The 19,220-nt window shown below is 34.6% G+C and overlaps 3 protein-coding genes across 3 annotated transcripts; 1 reads left to right on the top strand and 2 right to left on the bottom strand.

Annotated features, from left to right (window-relative positions):
• Window positions 1-295: 295 nt before the first annotated feature.
• LOAG_04708 (hypothetical protein) lies at window positions 296-4,815 on the bottom strand (the record flags this gene model as incomplete). The annotated part of the gene is made up of 14 exons (XM_020446659.1): window positions 296-501; window positions 714-828; window positions 1,368-1,577; window positions 1,685-1,877; window positions 1,900-1,907; window positions 2,018-2,099; window positions 2,405-2,558; window positions 2,642-2,762; window positions 2,909-3,004; window positions 3,079-3,166; window positions 3,280-3,386; window positions 3,987-4,193; window positions 4,373-4,503; window positions 4,767-4,815. 14 exons carry the CDS (start codon window positions 4,813-4,815, stop codon window positions 296-298), a joined length of 1,767 nt encoding a protein of 588 aa, XP_020303028.1.
• A 4,655-nt stretch (window positions 4,816-9,470) lies between these two features.
• On the bottom strand, window positions 9,471-10,063 carry LOAG_04707 (hypothetical protein; the record flags this gene model as incomplete). The annotated part of the gene is made up of 2 exons (XM_003140244.1): window positions 9,471-9,778; window positions 10,030-10,063. 2 exons carry the CDS (start codon window positions 10,061-10,063, stop codon window positions 9,471-9,473), a joined length of 342 nt encoding a protein of 113 aa, XP_003140292.1.
• A 1,920-nt stretch (window positions 10,064-11,983) lies between these two features.
• On the top strand, window positions 11,984-18,729 carry LOAG_04706 (hypothetical protein). Its single transcript, XM_003140243.2, has 19 exons — window positions 11,984-12,144; window positions 12,408-12,496; window positions 12,801-12,911; window positions 13,004-13,107; window positions 13,439-13,512; window positions 13,647-13,750; window positions 13,852-13,952; window positions 14,257-14,376; window positions 14,530-14,730; window positions 14,862-14,974; window positions 15,699-15,811; window positions 16,026-16,206; window positions 16,354-16,423; window positions 16,539-16,660; window positions 16,835-16,960; window positions 17,202-17,378; window positions 17,706-17,807; window positions 18,141-18,280; window positions 18,466-18,729. Exons 1-19 carry the CDS (start codon window positions 12,069-12,071, stop codon window positions 18,616-18,618), a joined length of 2,277 nt encoding a protein of 758 aa, XP_003140291.1. The 5' UTR covers window positions 11,984-12,068; the 3' UTR covers window positions 18,619-18,729.
• The last annotated feature ends 491 nt before the right edge of the window (window positions 18,730-19,220 follow it).

Genomic DNA, 19,220 nt, shown 5'->3' with positions numbered 1-19,220 from the left:
CAACAAAAACATTCAGTCATCATTTTAGAGAGAACAATCGGATTACTTTTAACACTTGAATAATCGTTTTGGTTATAATACTTTTGGTATTAATCTACGAATTCAAGAACTACTTGACCATCACTCATTAAAAAAAGCCTACTATAAAAGAAGTAACCGTCATTTCCATCCACTGCAACAAAAAATAAGCGGATATAGATGTCTTTTTAAGGCTACAAAATCAAAAATATATATAAATGAACATATTAAACTATTAAACAAGGGTGCAGACATGAGAGGATGCTGAAAGACACCCCTAGTCTGCGAAATCGAAGCCAAATATATGGACGACTTCACCCATTCCTTTTGTTTTACTTTCACGAAAAATAAGAGGTGTTCCAACGCGCACATATTCAGGGCAGCTATAGAATTCGAACTGAGCAGTAACCCATTGACAAGGCACTATCGATGGGGCATCCAGTTTCGTTATTGTAGCCGTTTGACACACTGAACCAATATAAACTGTAACGAAAAACCTATTATAGAGGTTCTTGTACTTCACCATCCTGTTAATTTCTTTGTGATAAGACACGAACTTACTAGTGCACAACACTAAAATTTCGAATAAAATAAGAGCATTATTCAATACTATTGTGAAAACTATTTCAACACAACTACCGAAATAAATTTAAACAGATTTCAGATCTGGATTACAATAGTTTCTAAAACCTAACCTGTTCCTTGAAAGCCCACACATATTTCAGTTGCAGGATGATACAACAAATAAAGACGAGCCGTGAAACGTCGGCAAGCTATCCCTTCATCTTTAGCATTTAACAAAACCATACCCTTTAAAAAATCAATCTTCGACAAATCTTATAAAGTTTAGTAAACAGCAGCGCTTATGTGCCACTTCCAGAAGTTTGCCGGCTGTGATCAGAAAATGCATTTGCACATACAAAAATATTCACTGCGAAATCACCAGCCCTATCTGTTTTCTTTATATTGCTAGTCAATCGTCAAAATTACTCCTATAACTTCAACATGCAATATGCAAATATGCATCGCCTTAATTCCTTTATTTATAAGATTACTCTAGATATTCCATCCATATTTATTGTGTGGTACTTATGCTATCATCGGTGACTGAACCGAAGATCTAGAAACTTACAAAGATTTAAACATAATATTGAAGAGACTTTTTCGCATGCCAAACTTTTCAAATGTTTTCATACTTCTTCCGACTGATGAATAACCAAGACTTCAAGTTTCGAAAAAGAATTTAATGTCACAGTGACGAAGTACTTGTAAACAGAGAAGGTAAAGAAATAGGTATCATTGATTATTTCTACAAACCTCTATGAGACGATGAAATAGAAAAAGCTTACCCTTCGTATATTTGGAATACAAATTTCGTCAAGAGCTAAGGCCATAGAAGCAGCCTCACCAGATCGTACGAAACGTACCGGTTGCTTGTTTCGCCGTATACTTTCAATTTTCCCAATATGATAATTACCATCCTTGAACGGACCGATTTGTATTGCGTCTTTTTCTCTTAATATCCCTTCCGTTAAAACGCCGCATACAACAACATTCACCTTAAACTTAGTTCGTAACATCATACAGAACCTTCTAAGCAGTTGATCAAAATAAAGAAAATCAAATGTTACTTCAAACAAAAAAAAAATTTGTTTGAAAAAATAACCTGTGGAACACGGTAAACTTCCTCTATTGAAAAGAGTAAAGCACTTAACGATATTTCGTCTTGTTTTAATTTCGAAAAGCTACTGGAAGGCAATACATTCAAGAACTTTTTTAGAAGATGGAGGTTAAGACCCGATACATTTGATATAAGGAAAACTGGTACCACATTTTTGCTTAACACTGCAGTGGCGCAGCTGAAAAATACAAACAATCAACTGCAAAATCTAAAATTCTATGGTAATTACTAAATTAATAAAAAATGGACTACAAAAAAAAGAAAAAAGCATGCTTTCCCATTAATGATGAACTTCAACCGCAGAAAAACTTATCATACAGCTGCGTCAGAACTTTCGATCCGTTTTGGAATGCATTCCATACCTGGTCGCTTCAATAGCATATTTATGCTTTGAAGAACTCTACAATCATCTTCTTTCTGTTTGGAACATGAGAGTAACTTCACGAATATTTTTAAAAAGGGATGGCGATACTCAATTTTTCAAAGGAGAAGTTAGAGCTAGAAGGCTGCACTGAGATTGAGAAAGAATTTAAAGTAGTCAACCAGTTCCTTTAACACGTTCATAACATTGTCTTCAATAATCATGAAGTATTGCTTTCGTTCAACAAATCATCCAGCAATGTAGCCATTAAATGAGAGTTTCTTTCTAATACCAAATCATTTGTTTGGATCTACAGAAGATCTACAGAACGGTAATGCACTCACTTTTCACGTGCAGTCGTAGTTACAGCATCAACTTTAGTGACAATAACGAAAACTGGTATATTAAGAGCAACAGAAAGACCCAGATGTTCACGCGTAATTGACGTTGGACCCGTTACAGCACTAACAACTAATGCCGCGAAATGTGGCAGATATCCTGAAAAACAGTAGAAGAATACAGAAAATGAAAAAGGATGAGAAGTGCAGAAAAATATCAACAGATTCTTTCATTGCTATTACCTGTAAGCCCATATATGGTTGTTTTGAGATATTTGCGATCGCCAGCCAAATCAATTAATGTTATTAACTTTGTTGACTGCTCTGCAATTTCTTCCAGTGAATGTTCCGAATAATTGATCAACTAAAAACAGATACGACAGATTAAAGTAATATTTCCGCACAGGCACAACAAAATTCTCCTCTGCCAAAAAACAAAAAATCTAAAGCAATCAACAACAAAAATCTGAAGCAAACCTTGAACAAATATTAACCAATATTAAACCAAACCTCTCCTTGTGAGTCAAAACCAATCATATCCAAACAAATTGAGCTGGTTCTACCAGTTTGGAATTCGTGCAAATAACGAAATAGATTCAATCGAGCCTAAAAATGCCGTTAAGCTATTTTCCAAAGCATAATCTTTTGATGTGATGTTGTGGAATGAGGAAATGAACTACCTTCCCATGGCCATTATCAAGATGACCTTGAGTTAGTACACCACACAATGTTGACTTCCCAGCATTTGCACTGCCCAGAATAGCTATCCTGAATCATTTTACAATGACAGTAATAACAACAGCCAAATTAAATTATTTAACTGACAGGAGTAACGAATTTATCTTGAACTTTCCAAATACACGGAGAATATATTATGTTACCTGAGTCCAATGAACTGCTGATTATCGGGGATTTTCCGTATCAGCAATTCAACGACTCGTCGACGACAGGATGTAACGCTTTTCGGTGTGACATCACGTTCACGTAGCTATAAAATAGAGGTAACTAATCAATTTATATAGCTAAATATAGATAGAATTATATTAGCCAAGAACAACAAAATCAACGATAATTATTTCGGAATCAGTCAATCAAAACTGCTACCTAGAAGAATTTTGCACATGAAGCGATGTTCGTTCATCATTAAAATTCCTGCCAACATAAGAATTAAATAAAAGGATGCGTAATACTTCTGCATTCTTCACACTCCCTTTTACAAATTAAGTGGGAATGTAAAGAACTCACATTAATATAAATTTCTTCACTAAAGGAAATACGCCGACAGCTAATAACAGCAAACTATTGTATTTCCTGTTTTCATTTTATAAAATCACTAAAAATATCAATTACACATCATATCTATACGAATAATTTTCTCAGTTCAGAATTCATTCCTGACGGCTAATTTTAGTAAATGCCTTTCTTTTCAATTAACATGGAGAATTCCCGGAAGTTTTTACTTATGTTACGACCGAAATATCAACGTATTATTACGTCCTAATATTGCCGTTTTCAGACCTTTCAAACTAATGATGTGAACCTCATAGCAAGCAAAATAAATGATATGAAGATAACTTTGATAACTTACCACCACAACACTTGCATTCAAAGCAGCAGCCATAGATTTGAGTGTTCTCACTGATGCATCCAGTTCTTTATCGGTTAGACCTTTTATCGTACCATCGTCTTGCACACCGATTTCATAGATTGCCTCACCCTGACCTTCTCGTAGACGCCATTTCATTTGTGTTATCAGATGCTGCATTCGACTTAAAGACGGATTGACAAGTTTTACCTGCATAAATGGGCATTGGAACAAGAAAAAAACTGTTTACATTGTTCTGACTTTTAAATGTACTTATTTACCTTTACTTTGAAAACAAAAATTTCAATTCAGTTTTCAACAATAATAATTTTGCTGACATCTGAATCAAGAAAATATATTTTAAACCACATGCTCAATCATAGATTTACCTTATATTCAATATTCCCTTCCTCAACTTCTGGTGGCAGGGAATTTTCAAAATTTTTAAAAATGTCTATTAAAGACGGTGCATTAATGCTATCAGCCATCCTTTCCACGCTTTGTTTCCTGTCTACCAGTTCTAAAACAATAAATATTACATCGAATCCTTAAAAGCATGAAAATCCTGACTATTTCTATCATAATATTAATGGAAAAGGTTGTTTTACCACACGAAATTATAAAATGAATCTTCAATTTTACCTCATTAATAATCTGTCATTCTGAATAATACTTATCGGGAAAGCTCTCGCGTAAGTCAACAGCTTAAGAATTATAAATAGAGAAATAAATGAAGGAATAGAGAATTTAAGGATTATAAATACAGATCTACGAAATGCTTACTTTCGCGGCTCAAATATTCGGTTGCAAAATCCAATATCATAAAGTTCATTGCATTTTCTTATTGACATTTCCCTGTCGCACGGAATACCGTTGTACACTTTACATCCTTTTTGGTGTAACACTGCGACTCTCGAATAAATGATATTATTAATGGTAGACAAGAAAACAGACAAAGAAAGGTTGCATTGAATACAAACAACCCGTGTTCCATTCAACTTAGATCATATCATAGGCAGCAGTCATGTTGATCACAACTCAATGACGTGCTTAAAAGGAAGTAAAATGAATGCATACAACTGGTTAGCAGGAAGAGAACCATCACATAAAAGCACGAAATTATTGCACAAAGAGAGTAAAGGGTTCACTTGGTTAAGGCTTAATTCCGATCATCAATTTGAAAAAAAACATTTGTGTATTTTTAAATACGCATTAGGAATGGAAGAAATTCGATTTTCACAACTATTTTATTTCCATGCAAGCCAGCTAATCCATGACAAAATTTATACCAATGTTCCTATACTATCCAAATTTATTCATATATCAGAATTTACACACATATGACGGGAACTACATCTCCTATCACTCCCAAACACTGCATGTAGATTTGTAGAATTAACGTAAAGGAAAAAACGTAGTACTTCGGAATGCAGCAAAGAGAAGGATTCGACAAAAAGTATTAATCACCTAATTGAAAATGAGAGAGAGAGAGAATGCTTGGAAGATTGATAATTTGGATAATCCACGTGATAGATCTTAATCTAACCAGGATATGTTATGAATACAAGTTAACTCAATGAGGATAACAGAACAGAGTGAATTTTTGAACATTTTTATTCAAAACAATTTTATTCAGATACCAATGGACAAGTACAAACATCAATATAAAAGGACCTTTTAACTCAACAGAAAAAAGAACAGAGTTGCCACGCTTCATATCATATCTTTACTCTCGCTTTTGTCTACAACCCGGTCTAACACACCACTTCATACAACGACTCGAATAATTCGGGATCTCTTTTCTCCTGCTTCTCATATTTCCCCTCCATCTCTGTTCTCTCCTCAACAGCTGCGTACTCTTGCTTCAATTTAATTACTGCAATAGCATTGTTGCTGCTTCCCGCTATTCGATCATTTTCACAACTTCTTCCATTCTATCTACAGTTCCCTTTACATGTCTCTCGATCCATTTCCGACCTCCTCAATTCCCGATATCCCATGTAAGCGTCCGCTTCTAAGTAACCTCAGGAAGTTCGTACATATATGTGTGGTATTAGTATTATTCTTGCCAGTTTAAATTTCATTCCAAATTGCTGCTGTATTCAGTCGAACTACAAAAATAACACCACGGTATTAGTTATGCATCAATGTCCTGCTCATCGGTCTTCTGTGGAAGACTTTTTATTGTAGAGAATGATTTCGGTATGCGGATCAGAATGTCTCGTGGAGAGATGGTAACTGCTAATCCGGAATCCGTGCTGCTGAATCCCCGCTTTTGCTTAAAGCAGCGATATCGATTGAGAACCTATTGGTGGAATGATTCAATTGATTGTCAGGTGAAAGCTCTTTTCTTCCGGAAATTTCCCGTAGAACACTTTTAACTTCTCGAGTAATAAACGTTTCCAAATAATAATCTCTTCTTTCGACTGTCCGTTTTTCTCAATTTCATTGCCTTTATAGATGACTCTTTATACCTTATTCCCTTTCCTTTTCTAATGTCCCATTATCATTAGAGAGAGGGCAAGATACATCACTCCGTAAGAATTCAAATTATACAATGCCTTCTCGCTTTTAAATGTAGAGATGAAAGGAATTTCCTGTGGAAACATATGAAAATAAGTTAAGTTACAAAAAAAGTTGAGTCACCAACAACTGAAACTCCGCTTCTCTTTGTTCAACCCGAAAATACTGAGGCGAAAATGTACCATAACCTGGTGGCCTTGTCTTCAAGTTCTTTGATCGAAAGAAAGGCTTACGATATTTCGACGTTTGAGACAGAATCAGTCAGGGAAGTATCTCAGAACACAAGCTAGGCCCTCCTCTCCTCGATGAACGTCACTGACAGAAAGTGTTTACAATAAGTTCACGGATATAGTCGTGGAATTCATAATGAACTCTTGTGACGCTGCAGATCACTGGAATTGTTAACGATTACAATGGAATTGTTAGCGATTACAATGGACCAAATTATTAAAAAAAAAAAAAATGAGTTGTAAATTTTCGTTGCACAGTCATTATAAATCGTGGCAAAGGAATGTCACAGCTTGTAACTGAATATATGTATGGCGGAATTCCATGCTTCCAATTATTATGAAGTTCCGACATATTTAAAATAAGTTGTATGTTAATGGATAATGAACCGGTAGAGCCAGGTAATTAACAACATGGTTATAATACTGAAAGGGATGCGTCATTCAGAAATGATCATTAAGACATATGCAAGTAAATAAACGAACAAAAGATGAGCTAACTGGTATATTTCAAGAAAGTAAAAGAAGGCAAGAACTCCAGTAATCACTATTGCAAAAATCATTTCTGTGAACACAACCAACATGCGACAACTATCAGCCATAATCCCTCCCAAGATAAATGACGTGATTCATACAACTGTCACAGTTTTACTGATTCAGGGCACAGTCAAACACACAATGAAACGATGAGTGAAATTAAGTGGGGCTTACAACAGGGCAAATAGATGATAATAAATAGACAATGTGCAACGACATTTGCAACGTTTATATCCCACTTGGCTCCATATCACCTGGATCCTGATGCTTCAACTTTATGCTCGTGAGATTTTGAAGCACCTTGTATGAGCACCTGTAACAGACGTCTTTTGGATAAATTTAAAACCAAATTCGTAGAATCAAGATGAGCATGTGAGGTTAAGGAACGAAAAGATGAGAGAAAATGGCTCGTTGATAATATCAGTGTCTTCATTAAATTACCTAACGTCTTCATTGAGTATTTTAAAAAAAAATGCGCCTGATACAGGTGGCACTGTCTTCAAATCGGTAGAATTGGTAGACTGGTAGCACCATTGCAAATTAAGTTAATTTCCATCAAAATATATGATATAAATGATTAAAAACAATAATTCTTCAAAGTGTATTGCAATTTTAGGCCGCATAACACAGTCTGAGGCGGGGGCGATTGCTTTCCATAAGGTTTTGCAGGTGATGATTACTTTGAGCTTTTGATCCTCAATAATTTGGAAAAAAAAATCGTTAAGTAAATCGCATAAGTTTAAAATACTGTGCACAGGCTTGCGAGAAACAAGAGTCAAATTTTATTAAAAGGATATAAATCGCAGCAATTTTTATCAGCTTTGATCTGCCTATTAAAAGTTTACGGTCATAACAATATCAATGTTATCTGATGCCATCTTTTTATCACTTGATTTTTGTTTACACGGAAAGAATCCTCCAGTAAGCAACAAGATGATTCTTAATAAAATTACAAGTTCCAGTTTCTGAGACAACAAACTGACATGTGGAAGAGGTTGCGCAACAGTGATCTTCACAATTATTCTGTTTCTACACATCTTTTACTGTTTTAAATTCCTCGTTCACTCTATATTTTTGATGTTAAAAAGATAAGTGAGATCTATATTTGGTATATTATATAGGATATTTGAAGACAAACCATCGGTTACATATATTAAGTAGAAGGAAGGAGGAAATGTTAGGTTTAAAGGTAAATGAACCATAAGAAATGGAGAGTAATTACCAAGAAAAGCGCAATAGCTTAGGCTTGCAACAATTAGGCTAATTCTTTATCCTATCAATTAACTTAACGATTACTTTATTCCTTAAAATTGGAGTTCCATAACTAAGAAAAAGAGTAGTGTCGCCCACCAAATAAAAGATCCAACAAATATGTCACAATTATTAAGTTTCCAATGTACATTATTTCAGCGAGTGAACCTCCCTGACAGACAAAATAGGTAAATTCTCCGGTTTCATGAGTGGCGGTATCACAAGCTAGCAACCTGAAATAGCCAAGATCAACAGATTAATGATTTAAAATTTCTGAGCAATTCATTCAGTTATCATTTCAAACCTACTATTAATCCTCGTCTCATTCCTACAGGTTCGTTCCACCATGCAGAAACCTGGATCATCATCAGTAGTACAGGTACAAGTTGATACCATCACTCACAAAATGATTTTAGCGCAAAGGGGATGATGCTAAGCGATGGCACTCAACTGGTCCTTTATGAATGAATTAAAGTCTCTCTTTTGTGAAGGCCAAATACGTTAAAATTAGTTTTATCACGCTAACATTGTCAATTTCATTCATGGGACTTCAATTCATTTATATGAGCAATTACTCACCAACTCATTTCTAAACACAACTTGACTACAGAAATGCTTGTTGTCAAACAGGTTGACAATACCATGTAAAGTGACGCATCAGTACTGCTCAGTTTTTTTTCCCCCCCTTTTCACCTCAAAAATCGAAGTTGCATCTACTCGGAGGAACCGGACTTTAATGAGAGAGAATCCTCTTGCCTTTACCATTTTCCTCTCTTACATCCTTTTAAACAAAGTCCAATCGTAGAGGCGCCAATGGTACGCGTCACAGAACTGGATGAAAACAAGTCACACGGAAAGATGAACGTGCGACAAATCGTCGCCATTGTGAAATATCAAACGGAATATATGAGGTAACAATCCGATATCGAATCGATGTGAACATTTCTCTTTACATTGCTCTTATCTCCCTTATCACATCTCCTGTCAGTGCTGTTAAAGAGAAATCTTTCTTATCGGGATCAAAGGACATGCCCCTGCGAGACATTTTGTTTGCATAATGTTCAATCCGAACCTTATTAAGATCAGTTTTCACATGCGTATTGTTCGTTGTGTAGTTCATTAGAGTTTGGGTTGTACGTGGTGGGGGATGTGAGTTGTGGAGTGCGGGGTGCGGACTGTAGGGTGCGGGGTGCGGGCTGCGGGCTGTAGGGTGCGGGGTGCGACGTGTCCATCTTCGAATTCCTTCCTTTCCATTATCTTGAATAGATCACCAGTCTTTCCCATTTAACAGCCGAATTTCTCATATTTGTATTTGGTGTTAAGTTGGAATGCAATTATATTTGTATTAGTGGTTCCACTTGTCATAGTTGTGGTAATCTAATCACTCAGCCATTTTAAACAAGCCAGGCTCACAACATTTTAAGTGATATATCTTTTTTAATGCTGAAATGCTTGTTCTACTTTTACTCCCATATATTACTTGGCAGTAAATGATTCCTGTGAGTTACTGAGTGCTATCTGGTTCTCCTTCTTTCCCTCCATAGACGACCTGATAGTTTTATCATTTTTCAGCACTGCGGATAGAAAATGGTATAATATAAGATTCCTTCGGCTTGAGTTGCTTATTTGATTTTGATTTTATGAAGTGCATGTAAAAGGAAGTTTATGTGAAAAGTTTTTTGAATATTTATTTTAATAATTTATTGAAATAATTTTACTTGCGACACGTATAGAATATTCTTACCATTTAGAAACAAAATTAAGCATCTCCCATAACGTAATTTTACGCTGGTTCCTTGCGAAAAATCAGTTTCACATTTATGATTCACATTTCCTGGGTACAATCATGATAATTATTTCCTTCTGATCTGGGATATCACAGGGTTGCATCTTGATAATTAGATTTTATTCAAATAAATAGCTGTATTATTTGGACGTCCTAATAATCCATTTAATAAATGTGTGGTAAAGTTCATCTGCATAATAAAATAGGATACTAATAGATACTTTTTTAGATTTAGTGACAGTACGAAGTTTCCTATTTCAGAGTGGTGGGAACTTATTACTAGTGTATCAAGCAGCATCCACTGGAAATTGGTCGGAAAGCATATTTTGCAATGATTTTCCTTTTTTTTTGACTTCTAAACAAAATTTATTCCAGTGCGAGAGAGGGAAGGAAACAGTTAACATAACGCTTTGCTAATGATCTGCTTTCATAATTTCATTCATCTGTTCGTTCATCTCAATGACTAATAAATAATGCGCAGGGAATTTTCGCTTGCATTTACTTCAGCGAGTAATTGATGTTACTTGTATTGTTTCCTACCGCTACTCTATTTTCCTGCCATTTTGAAGAATTTTGTTTTGAAGACTTTTATATAATCATCTTCTACATCATTCACAAGAAGTCTTTTTCCATTGTCATACTTTCTTATGTCTCAAAGAGAGCAATTTTTTCGTATAGAAATCATCATTTTCTTTCATAAAGCGTAGAATTATCTGCCTAGAGGAGTTTGAAATGAAGGTTGAGTCAGTTTTCGGCATTTTTCCAACTGCTGAGATGAATTCAGTCATCGCTGTACAATAAAGAAAACTGAGGTGGAAAACCGGCGAACACTTAGAGAGGTACAAGAACTCTGGTTTAACTGTAAATTGGAGGCTCTAAATTTTTTGCCACCGTTTCATTTTATATAGATGGTTTCAGCATTATAAGTCCATCATTATTTTTTTTCGAAATTTCTACCAACTTGATTAGGATAGTTCGGTTTAATAACTTCATTTATTTCTAATGAGATTTCTGCATGAAATTGCTCTCTACATTCTAAAACTAGCTGAAAGACAAAATTGCGGTGTTGAGAAGCATATTTCGTACCTGTATTTTCTGTAGAAATATTCAGGAGATGAAGCATATACTTTTTACGCTAACCTCTTTTCTCATAATAAGTTCACATGAATTATATGTAATTCCTAATGGTCTTTTTCGTACAAATATTCCTTATCAGTAGTATTTATTAGCCTATAAAGAAGTGGTAAACTTCATCTCACTTTTCATAGTGCTTTTTATAGGCATGTATTCTAGTTTACAAAAAATTGATGCTGTACTAATGAATAGAGCCTCAGGAACTCGCCACTAAAAAACTTATTTTTCGAATAAGTACAAGTCGGTGTAATATTTTTTTATGTAGGATGTACTTTTTTCATAAATCACCGAGTGATCCACTCATTCACTAATTATTGAAAAGCGCTATTTGAGGGTTTCAGCTTATTTCCTTTCTTAGACACTTTGTGAGTTTTAAGTAAAATTCAAGTTACGAAATCTGCAGGTGGACAACCAATATTGTTATGGTGACGTTGAGAATTTTCACTTTCTTTTCATGATCTCAAATTTTCGAGAATTTGTTTTTCAGTCTTTGCACATCTGTGTGTTCAGTGGCAACAAAAGTTTTTCAAAAGAACAACCACTATTTTTAGTCATTTTAATTAAACAGAAGAGCCAGAAGGGTAAAAATAATTAGCTGCAAAGCAGGGTCTGTGATGTTGGTGCGCGATGGTTAACATCAGTAGCTCCAGCCTGGCTCAGAGAGATTCTAGTAGTGTTAATACACCAAGAGGAACTGATACAAGTTTGTGTTTTGTATTTATTGTTTTTTCCTTGCATATCATTAAGTGCATTCATACAAATATTTCATGTTAAATTCAGATGTATCTGGTATGCATCTGGGCTGTTAGACAGTTACGATGAGTGCAATCAAATGCAATGTATTTTATGAAAATGAAGTTCATTTCTCGAATTTTTTACACTGTTCACTTTGGTTTACGTTGAAAAAAAAAAAACATTGTTGGGAAAAATATCATTTTATGTTACATAATGTATGTTTTATTATAGACGTGAATGAAGAAATGAGCAATAATGAATATCCTTTGCACGATGTTCAGCAAGATTCAAATGCTTTGGAATGTAAAGGAGACGAACAGGTAGACGTTTGCTGCTTTTAGACGTTTTGGTAGACGTTTTGCGTTCATATTTACTTTGCCGAGTAAAAGAACAAAAACAATAACTGTTTCATGTTTCTACATTTGGAACGAAAATTATTTATTGACTTTAATTTTCGACTTCCGACTTCTTGCTGGTAATCATTCTTTTTTCTGTGCAGTGCATTCAAAGATATACACTTCCGCATGATCATGAAAAGCAACATAACCATAAAGCATTATTTTGACCTCTAAAATGTAGATAACTTTCGGTTGTTATTTATTCAAATGCACAACTCTTTTACAGTTACGAAAAGTGCCATATACAATGCACGGTGTGTTACATTACTTGCAACATGAATGGAGTCGTTATGAAATGGATCGGGCGCAGTGGGAGATGGAAAGAGCTGAATTGCAGGTTTTATTTCTTAAACTCTTAAAAAAGAGCTTCAATTATTATAACAATATGATAATGGTGCTGTAAATCATAGTTTTCATGATTGTTTTTAGGCACGAATAAGCTTCCTTCATGGTGAGCGGAAAGGACAGGAAAACTTAAAGGCCGATCTGATCCGACGCATAAAAATGCTTGAGTACAGTTTAAAACAAGAACGGTCGGACTTTTGCTAACTTTATTATTATTATTCAGTCTTTTTCCTTTTTTATAATTAGATATTTTTTATCCAGATGTTTGTCATGTTTATTAAATTTTAGTGTCCGGTATACAATGCATTATAACCGCTAATTAGAAGAATTGTATATTACATTTTTTAAACCTTAAAGCTTAAATCCTCTTGCTGGAATAAATTAACAAACAAAATTTTCACTTGGACCACAAGAGTTTCAAACCATGAATGACCAAGAGTTGAACTATCAATTTATCGAATATTTTTCTTGATAAGTTTGCATTACATTAATTCATTGTGACGATATATTCTGCTTTAGAGCTAAAAATTATCGCTTAACTCACAATGGTCAAGATAAGCCAGAAGACGAAGTGAGTCCGGATGAAGCGGCAGGTACGTAGTTGTGCCAAGTAAGCTTCAGCAAGGGAACTGATGCGTAAGATGAAAATGTTATAAAATGAAGAATCACAGTTTACTCTTTACGATCTGGTACTTATGATGTATGAATTTCCGAATTTTGCTTTCAGGAGCTGCTGAACAAGTTTCTCTTGACGTAGATGCATACGCTTTGCAGTGTAATAGCGCCTCCAGTTTTCGTAATGCAAGAGCTTTGTTGAGGCAATATCTGCAGGTTGATACCTAAGCATTTGTTCTCTGCAGTTAATGCTTGAGAAGTTCAAGGCAATATCTTGTAAAATTTTGTTCCTGACCGCATTTTAAGATGCATTTTAGGAGATTGGTTATAGTGAGACGATTTTGGATGTTCGGTCTTTTCGGGCCAAAAATTTGTTAGGACTGATGTCCAATTCAGACTGGCAAGCTGACTCTAGCAGGTAATGCTGTGTTTTTTCGCATGCACTATTTATTATTCACAGTGCTACGACATCATGTGCAATAATTATCAAATCCAAAACACTGCAAAGCCACACATAAGCTTCAGCTGGAAGCCTGATTCATGTTGTAGAAACATTGTGAAATTTATGAATCACTGTGTATAAAGTGCGTTTATATAACAGTACCCTAATCAAATATACCCTGATTACTATGAACAAAAGCGCCGAATTCGGGCAGTATAAACAAATTTTGATTTTTTCTTTGTTCTTTTTTTCTGAAATAAACAAATTTTGTTTATTTCAGTGCTTCTCGGCAGAGTGCTGTGAAAGCTCTTCAAGATACTGATCGAGCTGTAATGGAAGCTGCTCAATATCTTCGGGAAAAGAAAAGGGACAATTCTTTACCAACTGGGAGTGACGATAGGTAGTGTTTGCATTTCCCTTGTTTTCAGTTATTACGAATTCTATAGGTATGTATGGTACTAAGGGTATGATTAAATTTTGGCATATTTAAGTTTGATTTCAAAACTAAAAAATATGTTTGAGCACTTATTCTTTCCAACACTTATTCTTACAGCGATTCGGAAGATGATGAGAAGGCAAGAAAAGGGCACAAAAAGGATTCTCTTGGTCCGGAAGTGGTTCAACATGAAGAGTCTGCATTTTTAACAGATGTTATTAAACAAGAGAAACTAAGTGTTAGCAAAAGACGACGGGAAAGAAGTGGTGAGTGGAGTATCAATCAACGTGCTATTGATCAGATGAAAGAAAAGTTCAGGTGAACATTTTTTTATTTAATGTAGCTGGTGCTAAAAAAATTTCTCAGAGTTTGTACCATGTTTTAAAAACTATTCCGATTAATATTATACAAATAAAAAAAAGAAATTAGCTTTATTTGTATTCTTCTAGATCGGAACAGGAAAGAAAACGAAGTAATAGTCAGAGTGATTCTTCATCTGGTAAAGGACCATCACATCAGCTTTGCTTAGGATTGGATGATATCGAAAAAGATGCATCTAATGGTGAGTTCCGTTTTCCCAACATCTGGAGACTTTTGAAAAGTTAATAAAGATGGTGTAGTCACTGTTGACGAAGCAAACAAGCAACAAGAATGATTTGAAGGACAAATAGTCGAAGGTATGAACTTCGGTAAAAGCTTCCTGTCATTTTATTTCGTAACTAATTCTGAAAAAATGAATTGTGAACTCGAGAGACTTTATATCCTCATATTTGATAAAATTAAAATTACTAATATCCAACACATTCTTCCTCTGTTGGATATTAGTGATTTTTGGCTAGTTTAACAGAAGCTACTTCATTCTACAGTTATGATTTTCTGCCAGTCATGTTCATCGGCTTTTAGAAGTGAAAGCCGTTTCTGGGAAACGGGACATTCAAACTTAGACTCAGATTGGACAACAATTCACAACTGTCTCTATACAAAATTTATATCCACAACTATAAATCTACCTGTCTAGGATATTTGGCTAAATAAATGATAGTAACCGAAATATAATTTCTTACCCCATAATTTTCTGATTTGGGATTTCCTATATGTTTTTTGCTTATTTTTAATTTAAGAAATTGCGTTAAGAAATCAACCAGGTCATCGTGTTCACACCTGTTGTTTTGACGAAAAAAAATGGTGCAAAATCAGTGCACATATCATTGTTCATTCCTCAACGAGATACTTTGATTAGAATGGAACAGATTTCATTATCTTTTTTCTTTACTTTTATTTTGCAGATGATGTCCAGCAATTTTTGGGTAGCAGAAATAAACGAGACTTCATGGATATCAATACAGCTCTTGGAATTGCTGATGAAGGAAATGTTGACATTCAAGATGATTTTATTATCGTTAGTCTATACTTCCCTTTTTTTGTTCCATCTTTATAAGCAACTTTTGTCTAGATTTTTCTTAATTTTCGGCCTACCGTTCTAAAAATATGTCCTTTGGACACAAGTAAGATTTTATTAATTCTTCCACACATCTATATCTACAAACCAGCATTTTTGATGCATCTTGAACATGTTTTACAAATGGGATTCTCAAATTCTGAATTATTTGCAGCCAGATGAAGATACAACAAATATTCGGTGGAATTTGAAATTTACGCTGCGCTCACATTTCGATAGCATTCGCGCCATGCAATTCCATCCCGTTGAACCGGTACTTATTACAGCTAGTGAAGATAGTACGGCGAAACTTTGGAATCTTGGCAGTAGCAATATAAAAATGGATTTGAAAGGAAGTATGTCCAGTTTTTCCGTTTATTCAGCTGTTCTCATCCGTTATGATTTATAATCTTCGAATGCAGCCGTTTATAAGGTATTATGAGATACAAATCGTTTTATGTAGCTTTTGCAAATTTATAGTTTGCTATATATTTCTTTTGCAGACCAAATCTCGGCACATTCACAGTCTACGGTTACCGAATTAGAGCCAATTTATACGTTCCGTGGACATAAGTATGTAATTCCATTTAAAATTTAATAGTACCTTATTTATTGCTGACCCACTCCTTGCCTAATAAACCGTTATCCAACTGTAACACTCGTTAAGATTTGATAATTTCTTTTCCAGTGGACCGATCCTTTCAATGGATATGTCACCAACGGGTGATATGTGTTACACTGGTGGTTTTGATGGTGTTGTATGTTGCTGGTCGGTACCATCAGTTAATACTGATATATATGAGCCATACGGTATGATTTTATTCCGTTTAAAATCTGTCGAAATTATGCTTTTAGGAAATTTGTGTCTTTTATCCAGCGAATCATGACTGTCATTATATAGCTCTTTTTGGAAGTATAAGAGATTTATGCCAGGCAGTTCTGCTCGGTCTATATTGTAAATGAGTCGTAAAAGCATGCTTGCAGATTCAAAAGTGTTATGTGAGAAATTGAAAGGTCATACCAGTGCAATTTGGTCGGTTGCGTTTCATTCATCCGATAATCGCCTCGTTAGTGCTTCTGCTGATGGAACTATCAAACTCTGGGAGCCAGGTAAGTTTTTTAAAAGACGTGGTCTGCATTTGTCGAGATGCCACACCAGCCTGACACTTCATGATAGTGAGATATGGGAGCAACTTGAAGTTGTCGATTTTTTGAATAAAAATATATTCCATAGATGATTTGACGGATATGCTACTTCCAGTGCATAAGATTTAATAAAGAGATAGCAAACTATTTATTGATGCATGTATGGTTAATAGTTAAATATGGAAGTACACGAGTAAATCTTAAGGAAATACGGATGCACTTATCAAATCATTTGGTGCTGCACTGCCAAATATTAAGCCAACATCAGTTGACTTTGTTTCAACTGAACCACAGCAACTGCTAGCAGCGTATACATTGTCATATGCTTCAATTATTGATATCGAAACCGGTTGCAATGTGTTATCATTCGATTTTGGTGATGGTATGTTTCTAGATCATTCGTGTCTATTACTTTTCTTTTTCTTTTTTGCTTTTGAATTAATTTTAGAACACTTTTGTTAGTTTCTAGTCTACAGAAATATTTCATAGATTTAGACAAAACGCTACCGGAATGAGGATTTCCTTGTACCAGAAAACCTTTTTTTTAAAAAAATTTCTACCCATCTTGAATATCAGCTAAAAATTTTTAGTTTTAAAAATATGTTCCACAACTGTTTTGGAAAAAATTAATGGAAATTTATAATATTCTGCAACTCTCCTTTTTAAAACAAAATTTAATTTCATGGACTATAATGTTTAGCTGTTTCAGAAGATGCTGGAACTATTACGAAAATTTTGTCACACCCAACGATGTCAGTATCCTTAACTGCTAGTAATGATCGCAAAATACGTTACTTCGATAACAATACCGGTATCAGGATTTCGCTTTTTTGGGAAAAATGGAAATTTTTGATTATCTTGAATATGAGTTGAAAATTTTTAGTCCTAAATCAAAATCGTTGCGTGACTGTTTTTTGCTTGTTGCTGATGACCGTTTTTCTGCCCGTTATTCTGGATTAGCGTAGAAACATCAGTTCATATTTCTAATGATTTGAAACTTTTTTTTGTGTACTTAAATGGATAAGGTGTTCATTAAAGGAGACGCAAATAAAAGTGGAAGGTCTATATTATTCATATCAGTTATTATACAGGCTAACTTTTGCTGGTGTGAAGTTTAATCTCTCAAATCGTGTTGCTTTTTTAGGCAAAATGATTCATGGAACTGTTGCACATGTTGAAGCAATTTCGTGTTTGGCCATTGATCCTAATGGACTTTATTTACTTTCCGGTAGTCACGATGGTTCGTTACGTCTTTGGAATATGGAAAAAAGGATTTGTTTGCAGGTGATTCATTTTTTATGGACTTAGGCTAGAAAAACTACCTAGTTTCCCTTCATTCCTTTTCATTGGAATAAATTAGCTTAATCCAGTTGGCTTTAACGTTCATATGCATAAATACAGGTATAGTTGTAAATGGCAAAAATATTAATCTGAAGACTGCTCCATTAAAGTAATATTTTTATTTTTAGGAGATTGCGGCCCACCGCAAGAAGTTCGATAGCGCTGTAATGACGGTTGCTTTTCATCCAAGCAGGCCTTTGATTGGTTCGGCTGGTGCCGATGCTCTTGCAAAAGTTTTTAGCTCCCAGAAATATTTGCATGGGAATAGTTTTGATTCTTAAAGTTTCGCTTCGTTTCGTTTTGTTTTTGTTTTTGTTTTTCATTTAGACTGCTATCCGTTGCAGAGTGTTTCGAATAAAAAGTTGTATGCTTCTTAAATGCTGTACTTTTCCTTATTTTTTGTTTTCATGTGTCTTTAAGGATTTTTCAATTTTTACTTTAATTGAATTCGAAACTGGTTTTCTAAACAGCCTCAGTTATAATTTGGGAAGTTTAAGAATTCCCCTGATTTGTAAAATTTTTCTACCGAATGATGGAATAGACGTGATATTGAATATTTTTATGCACAAGTCTTAGGGATTCTTTTCTTTTTGAGCTGGCTTTTAAATTTGCTTCATTTCATAACTTTTTGAACTCGGAATTTTATCTTATTGGTGCTCTTAAGTGAAGTAAGGAAGCTCTTTTTATTGTTGCATTTTGGTTTGACCGTATACCTATTTTATTTTATTTTTAATATATATATAGAAATTCTTGAATTAGCGCACCCTCATCGAACGTTTTCGTTGTGAGCACTGCATGCCTTTACCTTAATTATTTCATAGATGAAACGTTTATGTTTTCGAAGTAATTTTCATGAAAGTAGCGTTCACTCTCTATTATTGTA

This window comes from Loa loa (assembly GCF_000183805.2).
Source record: "Loa loa unplaced genomic scaffold supercont3.1, whole genome shotgun sequence".
Classification (NCBI taxonomy): domain Eukaryota; kingdom Metazoa; phylum Nematoda; class Chromadorea; order Rhabditida; family Onchocercidae; genus Loa; species Loa loa.
The sequence above is the reverse complement of the archived record's forward strand: the minus strand, read 5'-3'. Positions and strand labels throughout refer to the sequence as shown.

Bases quoted from the DNA above. Each gene is read 5' to 3' on its own strand.
- LOAG_04706 (XM_003140243.2), top strand. From the start codon at position 12,069: ATGGTTAACATCAGTAGCTCCAGCCTGGCTCAGAGAGATTCTAGTAGT. The intron at 12,912-13,003 runs GTTTTATTTCTT...GATTGTTTTTAG, and splicing joins TGGAAAGAGCTGAATTGCAG to GCACGAATAAGCTTCCTTCA. The intron at 17,808-18,140 runs GTATCAGGATTT...TTGCTTTTTTAG, and splicing joins TTACTTCGATAACAATACCG to GCAAAATGATTCATGGAACT.